Source organism: Ranitomeya imitator, chromosome 3, assembly GCF_032444005.1.
Source record: "Ranitomeya imitator isolate aRanImi1 chromosome 3, aRanImi1.pri, whole genome shotgun sequence".
NCBI lineage: Eukaryota > Metazoa > Chordata > Amphibia > Anura > Dendrobatidae > Ranitomeya > Ranitomeya imitator.
The window spans coordinates 555,826,760-555,842,725 of NC_091284.1; the positions used below are offsets into that span (position 1 = coordinate 555,826,760).

General features: G+C 40.4%; 1 protein-coding gene across 4 annotated transcripts in view; it reads right to left on the bottom strand.

Annotated features, from left to right (window-relative positions):
* Window positions 1-15,966, bottom strand: part of ARHGEF7 (Rho guanine nucleotide exchange factor 7) — a 190,424-nt gene that overhangs the window by 28,185 nt on the left and 146,273 nt on the right. For all 4 annotated transcript variants that reach the window (XM_069757914.1, XM_069757917.1, XM_069757915.1 and 1 more), the window contains exons 11-14: window positions 13,583-13,642; window positions 7,240-7,386; window positions 993-1,079; window positions 136-214 (exon numbers count right to left, since the gene is read on the bottom strand). In XM_069757914.1, the coding sequence (XP_069614015.1) occupies window positions 136-214; window positions 993-1,079; window positions 7,240-7,386; window positions 13,583-13,642 (373 nt within the window). The remainder of the gene's footprint in view (window positions 1-135; window positions 215-992; window positions 1,080-7,239; window positions 7,387-13,582; window positions 13,643-15,966) is intronic.

A 15,966-nucleotide genomic window follows, 5' to 3' on the forward strand; every position in this document is an offset into this window, starting at 1 on the left:
CTTGTACTGATGACCTATCCTACAGAAAGGTCATCAATATTACTGAAGGTCTTGTCCAGTTTTATAAAGTAGACCATTTGTTATTAAACAGGAGACCGTAGCCAAGTGCAGGTCTAAAATGAAGATATTGATTACCAGATATTTCATAGGCATTCTTGTGATTTTCATTGTCTTCTAGCTTGGTGATGCAAGTCCCCGTTAATGGAAGTTTCCCCTGAGTAAAAAGGCAATGATGACAATCTACCCAACAAGAACATGACTACAGTAGTGTAATTACAGTGCAGACAGGAATAATATCTGGAATATTAAATTGGACACAAATCTATTTTATTACTAGGATTTTTCTATCTACAGGCGGGGCTGGAAGCGAAGAGAACATTTATATTATCCACAGATGACCAAGGAAAGCTGAGCCTAAAGTTCATACGTTGTGCAGCTGAATGCAAAGTATTGTTCCAAGTAGCCATTTTAGTCTGGGAAAGAGCCATTTGTAGTGTTCATCAATGGCACTATAGACAGGAAGTCTACAGTCCGCCTTTCACATCTAATTCTCAGAAACATTTAAATGCATATTTGTAACAATGATATACACGCAACCTATGTCCAGCCCGCGAGTCAGGAACTCCTGACGACCGATACTAGTTTCCTATGGGAATCGTTTTATATCCAGAGGCTCCAATTGTGTCACCGAATGTCTATGCCTCATTATTCTGTCCAGCTATGGATGCTGGACCACGTCACAAAGTGAACTAAGTTATTAGTTGAGCCCATCTCACACAAAAAAAATGGCCAGGCACAATTAGTTTATGTTAATCCTGTCTTATTTAATATCTTAAAAGAAATTGGAAAAAAAAATTTTTGGGGTCCCCTTATTTCATGCAGAAATGTTCTTAAAATGCCACAGTCATGAGACAATGCGACTGAAATCCCAATGGCATGGATACCACGTAGAACAAGAATTAGCAAATAAATAAAACAAACAGTGTGTTTACCTGATAAATAAAGCCACTCATTCTTGGACTGGCAGAAAGCATTAATAATGCATTGGGGAAAAGGAGAAGATACCTCTCATTCTTTTCCTAGAAGGGAAGAAAGTACATCAGAGCAACTAGCAGGCTGACCATTCATATTACATAACACTGGGTGTCAGCAGTAAGGCACACAATCGGCTTCTGTGTCAACGGGTTCTTAAAAGGGAATGTGCCATCAGAAATTGTTCAATTATCAGGCTTTCAAGTTCTTATCAAAACATTTTCATATTAGTATAGATTTATAAAACAAACAAACAAACAAACAAACATGGACACACACACACAAGCTACTAAGCCCAATACTAGACTTGAACATCTTGTTCTGTGCAGGAAGTCCCATGGACATAGCACTGGACTGGCTCTGATGACTCAGTACTAATTGTGAAAGGTCAATCCGATGTTATTTAATATGTATGCAAAGGTGTATCATAATAATACTGTGTCACAACAATAAGACTGCTGGAAAATCTGTGCAGAACATGAAGTATGAGACTAGTATTACACTTAGTGACCAACTTAAAAACTGCAATATTTACTCCTATTTTACTAGATATGGATCCTAGATGGCAATAAGGAAATCTGAGTAAAAAAAAAACCCACTAAAAAAAAACCTTTAACAACAGGTAGTTCTGTGATGAAACATTCCTGTGATAAAACTATTAACCCCTTAAGCCCCAAGGGTGGTTTGCACGTTAATGACCGGGCCAATTTTTACAATTCTGACCACTGTCCCTTTATGAGGTTATAACTCTGGAACGCTTCAAAGGATCCTGATGATTCTGACACTGTTTTCTCATGACATATTGTACTTCAAGATAGTGGTAACATTTCTTTGATATTACCTGCGCTAGTTGGTGAAAAAATTGAAATTTGGCGAAAATTTCGCTATTTTCCAACTTTGAATTTTTATGCCCTTAAATCACAGAGTTATGTCACACAAAATACTTAATAAGTAACATTTCCCACATGTCTACTTTACATCAGTACAATTTTGGAACCACAATTTCTTTTTTTGTTAGGGAGTTACAAGGGTTAAAAGTTGACCAGCAATTTCTCATTTTTACATCACCATTTTTTTTTTTTTTTTTTTAGGGACCACATCACATTTGAAGTCATTTTGAGGGGTCTATATGATAGAAAATAACTAAGTGTGACACCATTCTAAAAACTGCACCCCTCAAGGTGCTCAAAACCACATTCAAGAAGTTTATTAACCCTTCAGGTGTTTCACAGGAATTTTTGGAATGTTTATAAAAAAAAAATAAAAAAAAAACATTTAACTTTTTTTCACAAAAAATTTACTTCAGCTCCAATTTGATTTATTTTACCAAGAGTAACAGGAGAAAATGGACCCCAAAAGTTGTGGTACAATTTGTCCTGAGCACACCGATACCCCATATGTGGGGGTAAACCACTGTTTGGGCGCATGACAGAGCTCGGAAGCGCCATTTGACTTTTCAATGTAAAATTGACTGGAAATGAGATGGGACGCCATGTTGCGTTTGGAGAGCCCCTGATGTGCCTAAACACTGAAACCCCCATAAGACACCATTTTGAAAAGTAGACCCCCTAAGGAACTTATCTAGATGTGTTGTGAGAGCTTTGATCCCCCAAGTGTTTCACTACAGTTTATAACGCAGAGCCGTGAAAATAAAAATAAAAAATTTCCCACAAAAATGTTTTTTTTAGCCCCCAAATTTTTATTTTTCCAAGGGTAACAAGAGAAATTGGACCCCAAAAGTTGTTGTACAATTAGTCCTGAGTACGCTGATACCCCATATGTGGGGGGGAACCACCGTTTGGGCGCATGGCAGAGCTCGGAAGGGAATGAGTGCCTTTTGGAATGCAGACTTAGATGGATTGGTCTGCAGGCGTCACGTTGCATTTGCAGAGCCCCTGCTGTACCTAAACAGTAGAAACACCCCCCAAAAGTGACCCCATATTGGAAACTAGACCCCCCAAGGAACTTATCTAGATGTTTTGTGAGAACTTTGAACCCCCAAGTGTTTCACTACAGTTTATAACACATAGCCGTAAAAATAAAAAATCATTTTTTTCCCACAAAAATGTTTTTTTTAGCCCCCCAAATTGTTATTTTCCCCAAGGGTAACAAGAGAAATTGGACCCTAAAAGTTGTTGCCCAATTTTTTCTGAGTACGCCGATACCCCATATGTTGGGGTAAACCCCTGTTTGGGCACACGGGAGAGCTCGGAAGGGAAAGAGCACTGTTTTACTTTTTCTGTTCAAATAATTTTTATTAACCATTTTGACATTTTTCTTTGTAAAACTTTATGTAAGTTCACATAGGTTGAGATTGCGAATACTTTTTTCTGTTCAAATAATTTTTATTAACCATTTTGACATTTTTCTTTGTAAAACTTTTACTGTTTTACTTTTTCAACGCAGAATTGGCTGGAATTGAGATCGGACGCCATGTCGCGTTTGGAGAGCCCCTGATGTGCCTAAACAGTGGAAACCCCCCAATTATAACTGAAAACCTAACCCAACCATACCCCTAACCATAATCCCAACTCTATCCATAACCCTAACCACACCCCTAACCCGAACATGCCCCTAACCCTAACCACGCCCCTAACCCTAACCACACTTCTAACCCCAACACACCCCTAACCCTAACCTATTAATAATAATAATAATAATAATAATTATAATAATAATACGATTACAGCGATACCTCATATATATCATTTTTTTGTGTTTTGGCGCTTTTATACGATAAAAACATTTATAAAAAAAATTATTATTTTGGCATCGCTTTATTCTGAGGCCCATAACTTTTTTATTTTTGCACTGATGACACTGTATGGTGGCTCGTTTTTTGCGGGACAAGATTACGTTTTTAGCGGTACCATGGTTATTTATATCAGTCTTTTTGATTGTGTGTTATTCCAATTTTGTTCGGCGCTATGATAAAGCGTTGTTTTTTGCCTCTTTTTTTTACGGTGATCACTGAAGGGGTTAACTAGGGAGACAGTTTTATAGATCGGGTCGTTACAGACGCGGCGATACTAAACGTGTACTTTTATTGGTTTGTTTTTTTTCTTTTAGATAAAGAAATGCATTTATGGGAACAATATATATATATTTTTATTTTGGAATTTATTTATTTTTTTAACATATGTTAACCCCTTCAGGATTTTTCATTTTTCCGTGCTCGTTTTTCACTCCCCTCCTTCCCAGAGCCATAACTTTTTTATTTTTCCGTGAATTTGGCTATGTGAGGGCTTATTTTTTGCGGGACGAGTTGTACTTTTGAACGACATCATTGGTTTTACCATGTCGTGTACTAGAAAACGGGAAAAAAATTCCAAGTGCTGTGAAATTGCAAAAAAAAAGTGCAATCCCACACTTGTTTTTTGTTTGGCTTTTTTGCTAGGTTCACTAAATGCTAAAACTGACTTGACATTATGATTCTCCAGGTCAGTACGAGTTCATAGACACCTAACATGACTAGGTTATTTTTTATCTAAGTGGTGAAAAAAAATTCCAAACTTTGCTAAAAAAAAAAAAAAAAAAGGAGAAAAAGAAAAGACAGATTATGGTTGTACTTTTTTATGTTATTTTGTGTGTTTTTTTCCACATTTTGCACCTTGTTTTCCTTTTTTTACCCCCCCCCCCCCCCCCCTTTTCTAATGCAGATAGAACTGCTTTTATTGGAGGCACTACATTTCTCATTATATATATTTTTCTGGTTTCCAGTAAGTCATCTTTGGTCTTAATATATAATACCTTTTTTTATCCCATTTGAAGTCTGGCATAATTAATATTCTTCTGTGTGCACACTTTTAATTTATTATTCTTTGGATCTCTGTCATTTGTATTAATAAAGACATTTTTCATTAAGTACTTTCCCTGTCTGGGATTTTTTTATGGTCTCCCATAGTGTTGGTCTTCTTTAGCGTAAAGACAAGAAGAGGACGTCATCGTAAGAAGATGGAAGGCCCCGGACCGCGACACCCATCGGATCGGATCACCCCTAGGTGAGTATAATCTATAACCTCTTTTTCTCATCTTTCAGGTTACATCGGGGGCTTATCTACAGCACTACAGAATGCTGTAGATAAGCCCCTGATGCCGGTGGGCTTAGCTCAACTTCCATTTTGGGGGTTACAGGTTCCCTTTAATAGTTTAGGTAGATCAAATGTGGTGACAGATTCCCTTTAAATGTTCACAATATTAGTAATTTTCACCAGGGGTGCCCAAACTTTTACATGCCACTGTACATAAACAATTTTATGTGCAGTAATAGATGACAAAATACACATGGAAAATAATTTTTAACCCGTAGATGTCTTGAAATGGCTCATTTAACCCCATTCTGACCTCGGACAGAATAGTACGTCCGAGGTCAGAACCGCGGCTTTGATTCGGGCTTCGGCCGTGAGCCCGCATCAAAGCCGGGACATGTCAGCTGTTTTGTACAGCTGACATGTGCCTGCAATAGTGGCGAGTGGAATCGTGATCCACCCACTGCTATTAACTAGTTAAATGCCGATGTCAAACGCTGACAGCAGCATTTAAGTAGCGCTTCCGGCCATCGGGGTTTTGGTTCCCCCTAACTGTTGTTCTATAACTGTTATGATACATAAAGGTTTTTGTAATTTAGATTTATCTCGACTTATGACTGCGTTTTTCTAGGTAGGCTGCTCTTTCTGGATATGCAGTTTTGTCCATTATGGTCCTATTCAGTCCCATTCTCTACATTAGTAATTATTTCCCTATTGGGAATATTATTATTTTTTTGGTGACTGGTATGTATTCCATGAAGCTCTTCTGGTTAATCTCATCGCTCCTATGAAGCAGAGCTGATCAGGCTATGCCTGCTTCTAGCCTCCCATGGAGCTTATTAAAGCATGGCAAAAGTAAAAAAAAAAAAAAAAAATTAAAAAAATATGAAAAAAGTAAAAATATAACAGTTTAAGTCACCCCCCCCCCCCTTTTCGCCTCATTCAAAATAAAACAAAAAATGATATTAAAATGCAATACCGGGCAATCAAAAGAACGTATCTGCACCGAAATGGTAGCAATAAAAACGTCAGCTCGGCATGCAAAAAATAAGGCTACGTTCATACGTAGTAATACGTTCATATTAGCATTTTGCGGGGCTGCGTTGGGCGCAGCCACGGCCACGCATGCGCCATGCGCCCCTATATTTTCCATGGGGGCGCATGGACATGCGTTGTCTTGCGTTTTGTGACGCATGCTTTTTTTTGGCGCAACAGAAAACGCTGAATGATACAGTTTTTTCTGCGCCAAAAATCATGAAAAAATGAACGCATGCGTCACAAAAAGCTGCGTTTTGCATGCGTTGTGCATTGCGTCGCCGACGCAGCACCGCAAAACGCTAATGTGAACGTAGCCTAAGCCCTCACCCAACCCCAAATCATGAAAAATGGAGATGCTATGGGTATCAGGAAATGGCGCAATTTTTTCTTTTTTGCAAAGTTTAGAATTTTTATTTACCACTTAGATAAAAAAATAACCTAGACATGCTTAGTGTCTATGAACTTATAATGACCTAGAAAATCACAATGGCAGGTCAGTTTTAGCATTTAGTGAACCTAGCAAAAAAGCCAAACAAAAAACAAGTGTGGGATTGCACTTTTTTGCAATTTCACCGCACTTGGAATTTTTTTCCCGTTTTCTAGTACACGACATGCTAAAACCAAAGATGTCGTTCAAAGGTACAACTTGTCCCGCAAAAAATAAGCCCTCACATGGCCATATTGACGGAAAAATAAAGTTATGGCTCTGGGAATGAGAGGAGGGAAAAACGAAAATGCAAAACCTAAAAAAGCTGGGGTCATTAAGGGGTTAAGAACCACCTGCTGAACAGTGAGAAATTTTGCAATCTTGGTTGGCTGGTAGCAAAATGACCCGGGTATGACCAGTTTGTCCGGAGCTGCTCATTTATGTATCGGGAGGTCAGCAGCATTTATAATTTTTCATCTACAGATACCTGTCAATCGTGCAGGTGTACAAATATATGTACAGTCATTGGTGACTCTCCTTTTGAATTAAAAGTTACTGGTGGCGGACATTTCCCTTTAAAGTAGGGTAATCAATTTGGCAGTTGTTATAATCACAAAACACAGATTATATGCAAAAAAATGTGACAAGTTACACATCCAAAACAAAGAAGACCACACAACATGATGCAAATCATCTAGTATAAAAAGCACTTGCCTCGTTCCCTGCACATTGCATCATCACTTGGGACATATATATAACTGAGCCCAGTGTCTTAATGTCATCACCTTCCCAGCCACGTATGGCCTCATTTAAAATTTGCAATTCCAATTCCTTTCTTTTTCTCACTTCTTGACATTGTGCCTGCAAACACAATACATAGGGTGTCATACTTGGGAAAAATATTTCAATTTCACAATATTACATTTAAGCCCCTTTCACACATCAGTTTTTTGCCATCAGTCACAATCTGTCGAATTTTGACTTATGCCGCCGGATCCATTTTTTTCTCATAGACTTGTATTAGCAACGGATTGCGATGGATGGCCTCACGTTTCATCCGTCGTTCGCCGGATCCGTTGAAAATGGTTTGTCCGGCGGCCAGAGACAACAGACAAAGTAACATTTTTTGTGTACGTTGAAAAAAACAGATTTTTCATTTGCTAGAATGGAAGCATGTGGGTGCAGGATCCGTCAAATGATGGAATCCGGCAACGGATTCAGTGTTGTTTTTTTTTTTTTTTTAACTGAGCATGCACCAATCCAATTAGCCAGATCCGCTAGTCAGATCCGTCCAAAAAACGGATCCGTTGCATCAGTTTTTCACAATCTTTGGGGCAAGAGAGCAACAATGACAGAAATTGTTATTTTCAACAAATCTTGAGAAGACCCCCTAGAGCCTGCAGGATGGGTGTCTATTCGTGATGAGCGAATATACTCGTTACTCGAGATTTCTCGAGCACGCTCGGGTGACCTCCGAGTATTTTTAGTGCTCGAAAATTTAGTTTTTATTGCCGCAGCTGAATGATTTACATCTGTTAGCCAGCATAAGTACATGTGGGGGTTGCCTGGTTGCTAGGGAATCCCCACATGTAATCAAGCTGGTTAACAGATGTAATTCATTCAGCTGCAGCAATAAAAACTAAATTTCCGAGCACTAAAAAATACTCGGAGGTCACCCGAGCGTGTTCGGGAAATCTCAAGTAACGAGTATATTCGCTCATCACTAGTGTCTATTCATTTACACTACTCTAAAATGTGAGAATATACAAAAGTTCTACTTTCTTTGCTCGTAAGCAACTACTGACGATGTTTTACTCCCAGAAAGCTTCCTTTTATGTCTTTATTTTTCCCCCCATGCGTTTTGCAGACCTTGAGTTTTGGGTCCATGCTTCCTTTAAATATCTAATTGTATTCATGACCACTAGTTTTCGATGTACAAAATACATTGCATTATAGCAGGTCTGTGAATAAAACCAAAATTAAATCTCTTTTAGCCCCATTTACTGAATTATCTTGCGTCTTAACATATCCAGTCTGTATCATAAATACAAACATGTCAACAGAAATAAAATAAAATAAAATATATATACACCGTATATACTCGCGTATAAGCCGAGATTTTTAGCCCATCTTTTGGGGGCTGAAAGTCCCCCTCTCGGCGTATACTCGAGTCATACTCAGGGGTCGGCAGGGGAGGGGGATCGGGGGCTTTCTAATTATACTCACCTGCTCCTGGCGCTGTGCAGTCCCTGCAGGTCCCCGGCTCCCCAGCTTCTTCCTGTACTAAGTGGTCACATGGTACAGCTCATTACAGTAATGAATATGCGGCTCCACCTCTATGGGAGGTGGAGCCGCACATTCATTACTGTAAGGAGCGGTAATGGTGACCGCTCAGTACAGGATGAAGCTGAGGCGTTGGGGAAGCAGGGACTGTACAGCAACAGGAGCAGGTGAGTATAACGGGGAGGGGAGCGCTGCGCGATATTCACCTGCTCCTCGTTCCAGCCGCCGCTCCGTCTTCAGCAGTGCCGCTCAGGTTAGAGGGTGCGGTGATGTGGTTAGTGCGCGCCCTCTGCCTGAACGTCAGTGCAGAAGACGCTGAAGACGGAGCGGCGCCCAGAACGAGGAGCAGGTGAATATTGAAAGTGCCGGGGGCCTAAGCGACGGAGAAGCGAGTATGTGATTTTTTTTTTTTTTATCGCAGCAACAGCAAATGGGGCAAGTGTCTGTATGGAGCATCTATGGGGCCAGAACATTTGTAGAGCACTATATGGGGCAAGTGTCCGTATGGGGCCATAATTAACGTTTGTGGAGCATTACGGTATATGGGGCAAATGTCTGTATGGAGCATCTTATGGGGCCATAATCCAGGTTTGTGCAGGACTATATGGGGCAAATATCTTTATGGAGCATCTTATGGGGCCATAATCAGCATTTGTGCAGCATTATATTGGGCAAATGTGTCTACTGAGCATCTTATGGGGCCATTATTAACCTTTATACAGGATTATATGGGGCATATTTTAATATGAAGCATCTTATGGGGCTTATCATAAACTTTATGGAGCATTATATGGGGCTCCTGAATCAATATGGATATTCAAAAACACTTAACCTACTGATGTCTCAATTTTACTGTTATTGGTATCTTTTTACTTTTGACATTTACCGGTAGCTGCTGCATTTACTACCCTAGGCAGGCTTATGCTCCAGTTATTAAGCTTTCCCAGTTTTTTTGTGGCAAAATTGGGGGGGGGGGTCGGCTTATACTCGTATATATATATATATATATATATATATATATATATATATATATATATATATATATATATATATATATATATATATATATATATATATATATATATATACTAGATTGTGGCCCGATTCTAACGCATCGGGTATTCTAGAATATGCATGTCCCCGTAGTATATGGACAATGATGATTCCAGAATTCGCGGCAGACTGTGCCCGTCGCTGATTGGTCGAGGCAACCTTTATGACATCATCGTCGCCATGGCAACCATTATGACATCATCGTCGCTGTGCCCGTTGCTGATTGGTCGAGGCCTAGCGGCCTCGACCAATCAGAGACGCGGGATGTCTACGTCCTTTATGACATCATCGTCGCTGTGCCCGTTGCTGATTGGTCGAGGCCTAGTGGCCTCGACCAATCAGAGAGCCGGGATTCCCAGGACAAACAGAAAGACAGACAGACGGAAAAACCCTTAGACAATTATAGAGATATATATATATATATATATAAGGAACAGCACAACACTTCACTTATCTCTGGGTGCAAAGCCTCCAGGTAGCCCGTCCACCGGCTATCCTCAGTCCATAGATTCAGGCAAAAAACAGGCAGCACTCCATTATCTTGATCAACTGTGCAGAGTTTAATCAGACCCACATGTCTTTACCACGACGTTTCGGCTCCAAATGAGCCTCTCTCAAGCAGTGGGTAAACCATTCATGTGCATATATATACATTTCGAGCCATAACCAGCCTTAATTAGCCATTAGTGAAACAGTATATGTGTTTATAGTTTACATATTAAAAATACTTATTAGTATCATAAGGTGCTACAGTGCATCAGAGATATCATTTGTAGTCTATCTTTTTCCATTACCTTACTTTTTGTTTGTTCTAGTAACCTCTTTGGGTATCCTCTATTCAAAAATTTCTTAATTAACCGATCTATTGTTATATCAGCTGTAACATCTTCCCTTACTATACGCCTAACTCTAAGTAGCTGGCTAAGGGGAATAGATCTTTTCATTGAGCAAGGGTGTTGACTGTCATATAGGAGCAAATTGTTCCTATCAGTATCTTTTACATACAATGTCGTAATAAGTTGATCATTTTTTTGTTCCACTAGTACATCTAAAAATTGGATTCCAGTCCAAGATTTAACCAGAGTAAATTTAATTGTTTGGTCTACTGTATTGAGATATGTATGGAATTCGTCCAGTTCTATTTCTGTACCTGTCCACAGGAGAAAGACATCGTCTATGTACCTCCACCACTCGAGCACATTCCGGAAGTAGTGGGACACATAGACGAGGTCCTCCTCCAGGACTTCCATAACCATTCCCTATTTTTGCGTGTAAAACGCGTCTCCAAACATAAAGTAGTTGCGTCTCAATATTATCTCTAACATCCTCAACAGAAAACTCTTGCCCTCAGGTGTATACTGCCTAACATCCAACATTTTATCAATTGCTTTCAAGCCTCTATCATGATTAATGGAGGTGTAGAGTGAGAACACATCGAATGATGCTAGCAACACTCTATTCTCCAATTATCCGATGTAAGATGCCACTACTAAGATGGCGATATAGAGCGCTAATGCGCATGCGTTAAGGCCGTTGATTGGTCCGCGGTCTAGCACAGTGATGTGACGTAGCGGACATGCACAGTTGCGCTTAGGGAACGCCGAACAATATGAAGATGTCCTCCATTGCCAGTAAACAGCTCCGTCGGTAAGAAATGTGTAATAAGCGATAAGGTTAATGACACATAGCAGCACTAACACATGAGGCACTTTATGATGCACTGTAGCACCTTATGATACTAATAAGTATTTTTAATATGTAAACTATAAACACATATACTGTTTCACTAATGGCTAATTAAGGCTGGTTATGGCTCGAAATGTATATATATGCACATGAATGGTTTACCCACTGCTTGAGAAAGGCTCATTTGGAGCCGAAACGTCGTGGTAAAGACATGTGGGTCTGATTAAACTCTGCACAGTTGATCAAGACAATGGAGTGCTGCCTGTTTTTTGCCTGAATATATATATATATATATATATATATATATATATATATATATATATATATATATATATATATATATATATATATATATATATATATATACACACAGTGGGGCAAAAAAGTATTTAGTCAGTCAACAATAGTGCAAGTTCCACCACTTAAAAAGATGAGAGGCGTCTGTAATTTACATCATAGGTAGACCTCAACTATGGGAGACAAACTGAGGAAAAAAATCCAGAAAATCACATTGTCTGTTTTTTTAACATTTTATTTGCATATTATGGTGGAAAATAAGTATTTGGTCAGAAACAAACAATCAAGATTTCTGGCTCTCACAGACCTGTAACTTCTTCTTTAAGAGTCTCCTCTTTCCTCCACTCATTACCTGTAGTAATGGCACCTGTTTAAACTTGTTATCAGTATAAAAAGACACCTGTGCACACCCTCAAACAGTCTGACTCCAAACTCCACTATGGTGAAGACCAAAGAGCTGTCAAAGGACACCAGAAACAAAATTGTAGCCCTGCACCAGGCTGGGAAGACTGAATCTGCAATAGCCAACCAGCTTGGAGTGAAGAAATCAACAGTGGGAGCAATAATTAGAAAATGGAAGACATACAAGACCACTGATAATCTCCCTCGATCTGGGGCTCCACGCAAAATCCCACCCCGTGGGGTCAGAATGATCACAAGAACGGTGAGCAAAAATCCCAGAACCACGCGGGGGGACCTAGTGAATGAACTGCAGAGAGCTGGGACAAATGTAACAAGGCCTACCATAAGTAACACACTACGCCACCATGGACTCAGATCCTGCAGTGCCAGATGTGTCCCACTGCTTAAGCCAGTACATGTCCGGGCCCGTCTGAAGTTTGCTAGAGAGCATTTGGATGATCCAGAGGAGTTTTGGGAGAATGTCCTATGGTCTGATGAAACCAAACTGGAACTGTTTGGTAGAAACACAACTTGTCGTGTTTGGAGGAAAAAGAATACTGAGTTGCATCCATCAAACACCATACCTACTGTAAAGCATGGTGGTGGAAACATCATGCTTTGGGGCTGTTTCTCTGCAAAGGGGCCAGGACGACTGATCCGGGTACATGAAAGAATGAATGGGGCCATGTATCGTGAGATTTTGAGTGCAAACCTGCTTCCATCAGCAAGGGCATTGAAGATGAAACGTGGCTGGGTCTTTCAACGTGACAATGATCCAAAGCACACCGCCAGGACAACGAAGGAGTGGCTTCGTAAGAAGCATTTCAAGGTCCTGGAGTGGCTTAGCCAGTCTCCAGATCTCAACCCTATAGAAAACCTTTGGAGGGAGTTGAAAGTCCGTGTTGCCAAGCGAAAAGCCAAAAAAATCACTGCTCTAGAGGAGATCTGCATGGAGGAATGGGCCAACATACCAACAACAGTGTGTGGCAACCTTGTGAAGACTTACAGAAAACGTTTGACCTCTGTCATTGCCAACAAAGGATATATTACAAAGTATTGAGATGAAATTTTGTTTCTGACCAAATACTTATTTTCCACCATAATATGCAAATAAAATGTTAAAAAAACAGACAATGTGATTTTCTGGATTTTTTTTTCTCAGTTTGTCTCGCATAGTTGAGGTCTACCTATGATGTAAATTACAGACGACTCTCATCTTTTTAAGTGGTGGAACTTGCACTATTGCTGACTGACTAAATACTTTTTTGCCCCACTGTATATATAATAAAGAATAGAATATACACACACATTCTACATACACACAGGTAAGCCTTACCGAAAGGTTCTTGAAAGCAGTCATTGACTTTTGTATATCTGGCCTATCTGGATGATAATCCTGTAAAAAAACAGTGTGATAATCCGGTTAGAAGCTGACCCCTCTGACTATGGCTTTGATTAATTAGATAGAATAGTGCAGCATCAAATGTTACTCTGATCATAAAAAAGCAACAGAAATCTAACCAAGTGAACAGAGCCCAAAAGGGTGCAAACCTTTTATTACAGCTGTTCAGTCATGAAACACAAAAGCAGTAACTAGATGTAACAGAAGGTAAGCAGTAGTAGACAAGTACAAGTGCTGCCAGCAAGGCAGTCCCTGTTGTGAATTCTGTTGTCAAGCTCCCTCCTGTGGTCATGAATGGTACTTCGGCTGGTTCTGTCCATGGGCTTCCTCTGGTGGTTGTGAGTGGGGCTGCGGCTTCTGAGTTTCCCTCCACAGGTGACGAGGTTAATTCGTTAGCTGGCTGCTCTATTTAACTCCACTTAGATCATTGCTCCAGGCCACCTGTCAATGTTCCAGTATTGGTCTAGTTCACTCCTGGATCGTTCTTGTGACCTGTCTTCCCAGCAGAAGCTAAGTTCCTGCTTGTTGTTCTTTGTTTGCTATTTTTCTGTCCAGCTTGCTATTTTGATTTTTGTCTTGCTTGCTGGAAGCTCTGGGACACAGAGGGAGCGCCTCCGCACCGTGAGTCGGTGCGGAGGGTCTTTTGCGCCCTCTGCGTGGTCTTTTTGTAGTTTTTTGTGCTGACCGCAAAGTTACCTTTCCTATCCTCAGTCTGTTCAGTAAGTCGGGCCTCACTTTGCTAAATCTATTTCATCTCTGTGTTTGTAATTTTCATCTTTACTCATAGTCATTATATGTGGGGGGCTGCCTTTTCCTTTGGGGAATTTCTCTGAGGCAAGGTAGGCTTTATTTTTCTATCTTCAGGGCTAGCTAGTTCCTTAGGCTGTGATGAGTTGCATAGGGAGCGTTAGGAGCAATCCACGGCTATTTCTAGTGTGTGTGATAGGATTAGGGATTGCGGTCAGCAGAGTTCCCACGTCTCAGAGCTCGTCCTATATTATTAGTATCTATCAGGTCATTCCGTGTGCTCTTAACCACCAGGTCCATTATTGTCCTAACCACCAGGTCATAACAAGTCCCTATACATTATTACACACGGATTTGCAGCTTTCTTTTAACACTTCCTTAATTCACCTAACAGAAGTTACAGTAATAGTAAATACGACTTTATGAAATCTTATTCAGTACATTGCAATACAAAAAAAAACAAAAAACATACGGGCACAATATCAAATGACAGAAATGTACGTCAATATGTACGAGAAGAGTCATGAGCCCAAGAACAGAGAATTCATGCAGCACAAAGACGAATGCTGTCTCTGTGACTACCAAAAGTTGTAATGGTTTGTTATTCAACTACAAAACCGGTATGAAAACCACAGACAGAAAATTAGAAAAATGCTAAAAACTTCATATACTGTGTTGTCAACACAAGCCTGGACCCTGAATAAGGTCAAATAGGGGAACTCACATACTAGTGGAGAAAGGTTACCAGGAGTTCAAAATAATAGAAGACCCCCAACACAAGAAACTATATAATTCATGCTAAACAAGAGAAAAAATGTAGCATCAAAAACAAATATTGTGAGGGTGTGATGAAGAAATAGTAATTTATTAATACACCTGTGCCATGTGTAAGGAAGCATCTGCTAATATACTGAACACCATGCCTGTCGTGGATGGCATTCAAAAAGATTTTGATGAGTTTTTTGTTTTTTTACTTAAAAGTATGCACTTTTGCCTAAAAAATAGAATAAAAAACCCTCCTGTAAGAAGGAGATCACTAGCAGATTCTAAATTAAAGGGAACCTGTCACCCCGAAATTCGCGGGTGAGGTAAGCCCACCGGCATCAGGGGCTTATCTACAGCATTCTGTAATGCTGTAGATAAGCCCCCGATGTTACCTGAAAGAGGAGAAAAAGACGTTAGATTATACTTACCCAGGGGCGGTCCCGCTGCTGGTCAGGTCAAACGGGCGTCTCCGGTCCGCTGCGGCGCCTCCCATCTTCATTACAAGACGTCCTCTTCTGATCTTCAGCCACGGCTCCGGCGCAGGCGTACTTTGCTCTGCCCTGTTGAGGGCAGACAAAGTACTGCAGTGCGCAGGCGCCGGGCCTCTGACCTTTCCGGCGCCTGCGCACTGCAGTACTATCCTCTGCCCTCAACAGGGCAGAGCAAAGTACGCCTGCACCGGAGCCATGGCTGAAGATCAGAAGAGGACGTCTTGTAATGAAAATGGGAGGCGCCACAGCGGACCAGAGACGCCCATCCGACCTGACCAGCAGCGGGACTGCCCCTGGGTGAGTATAATCTAACGT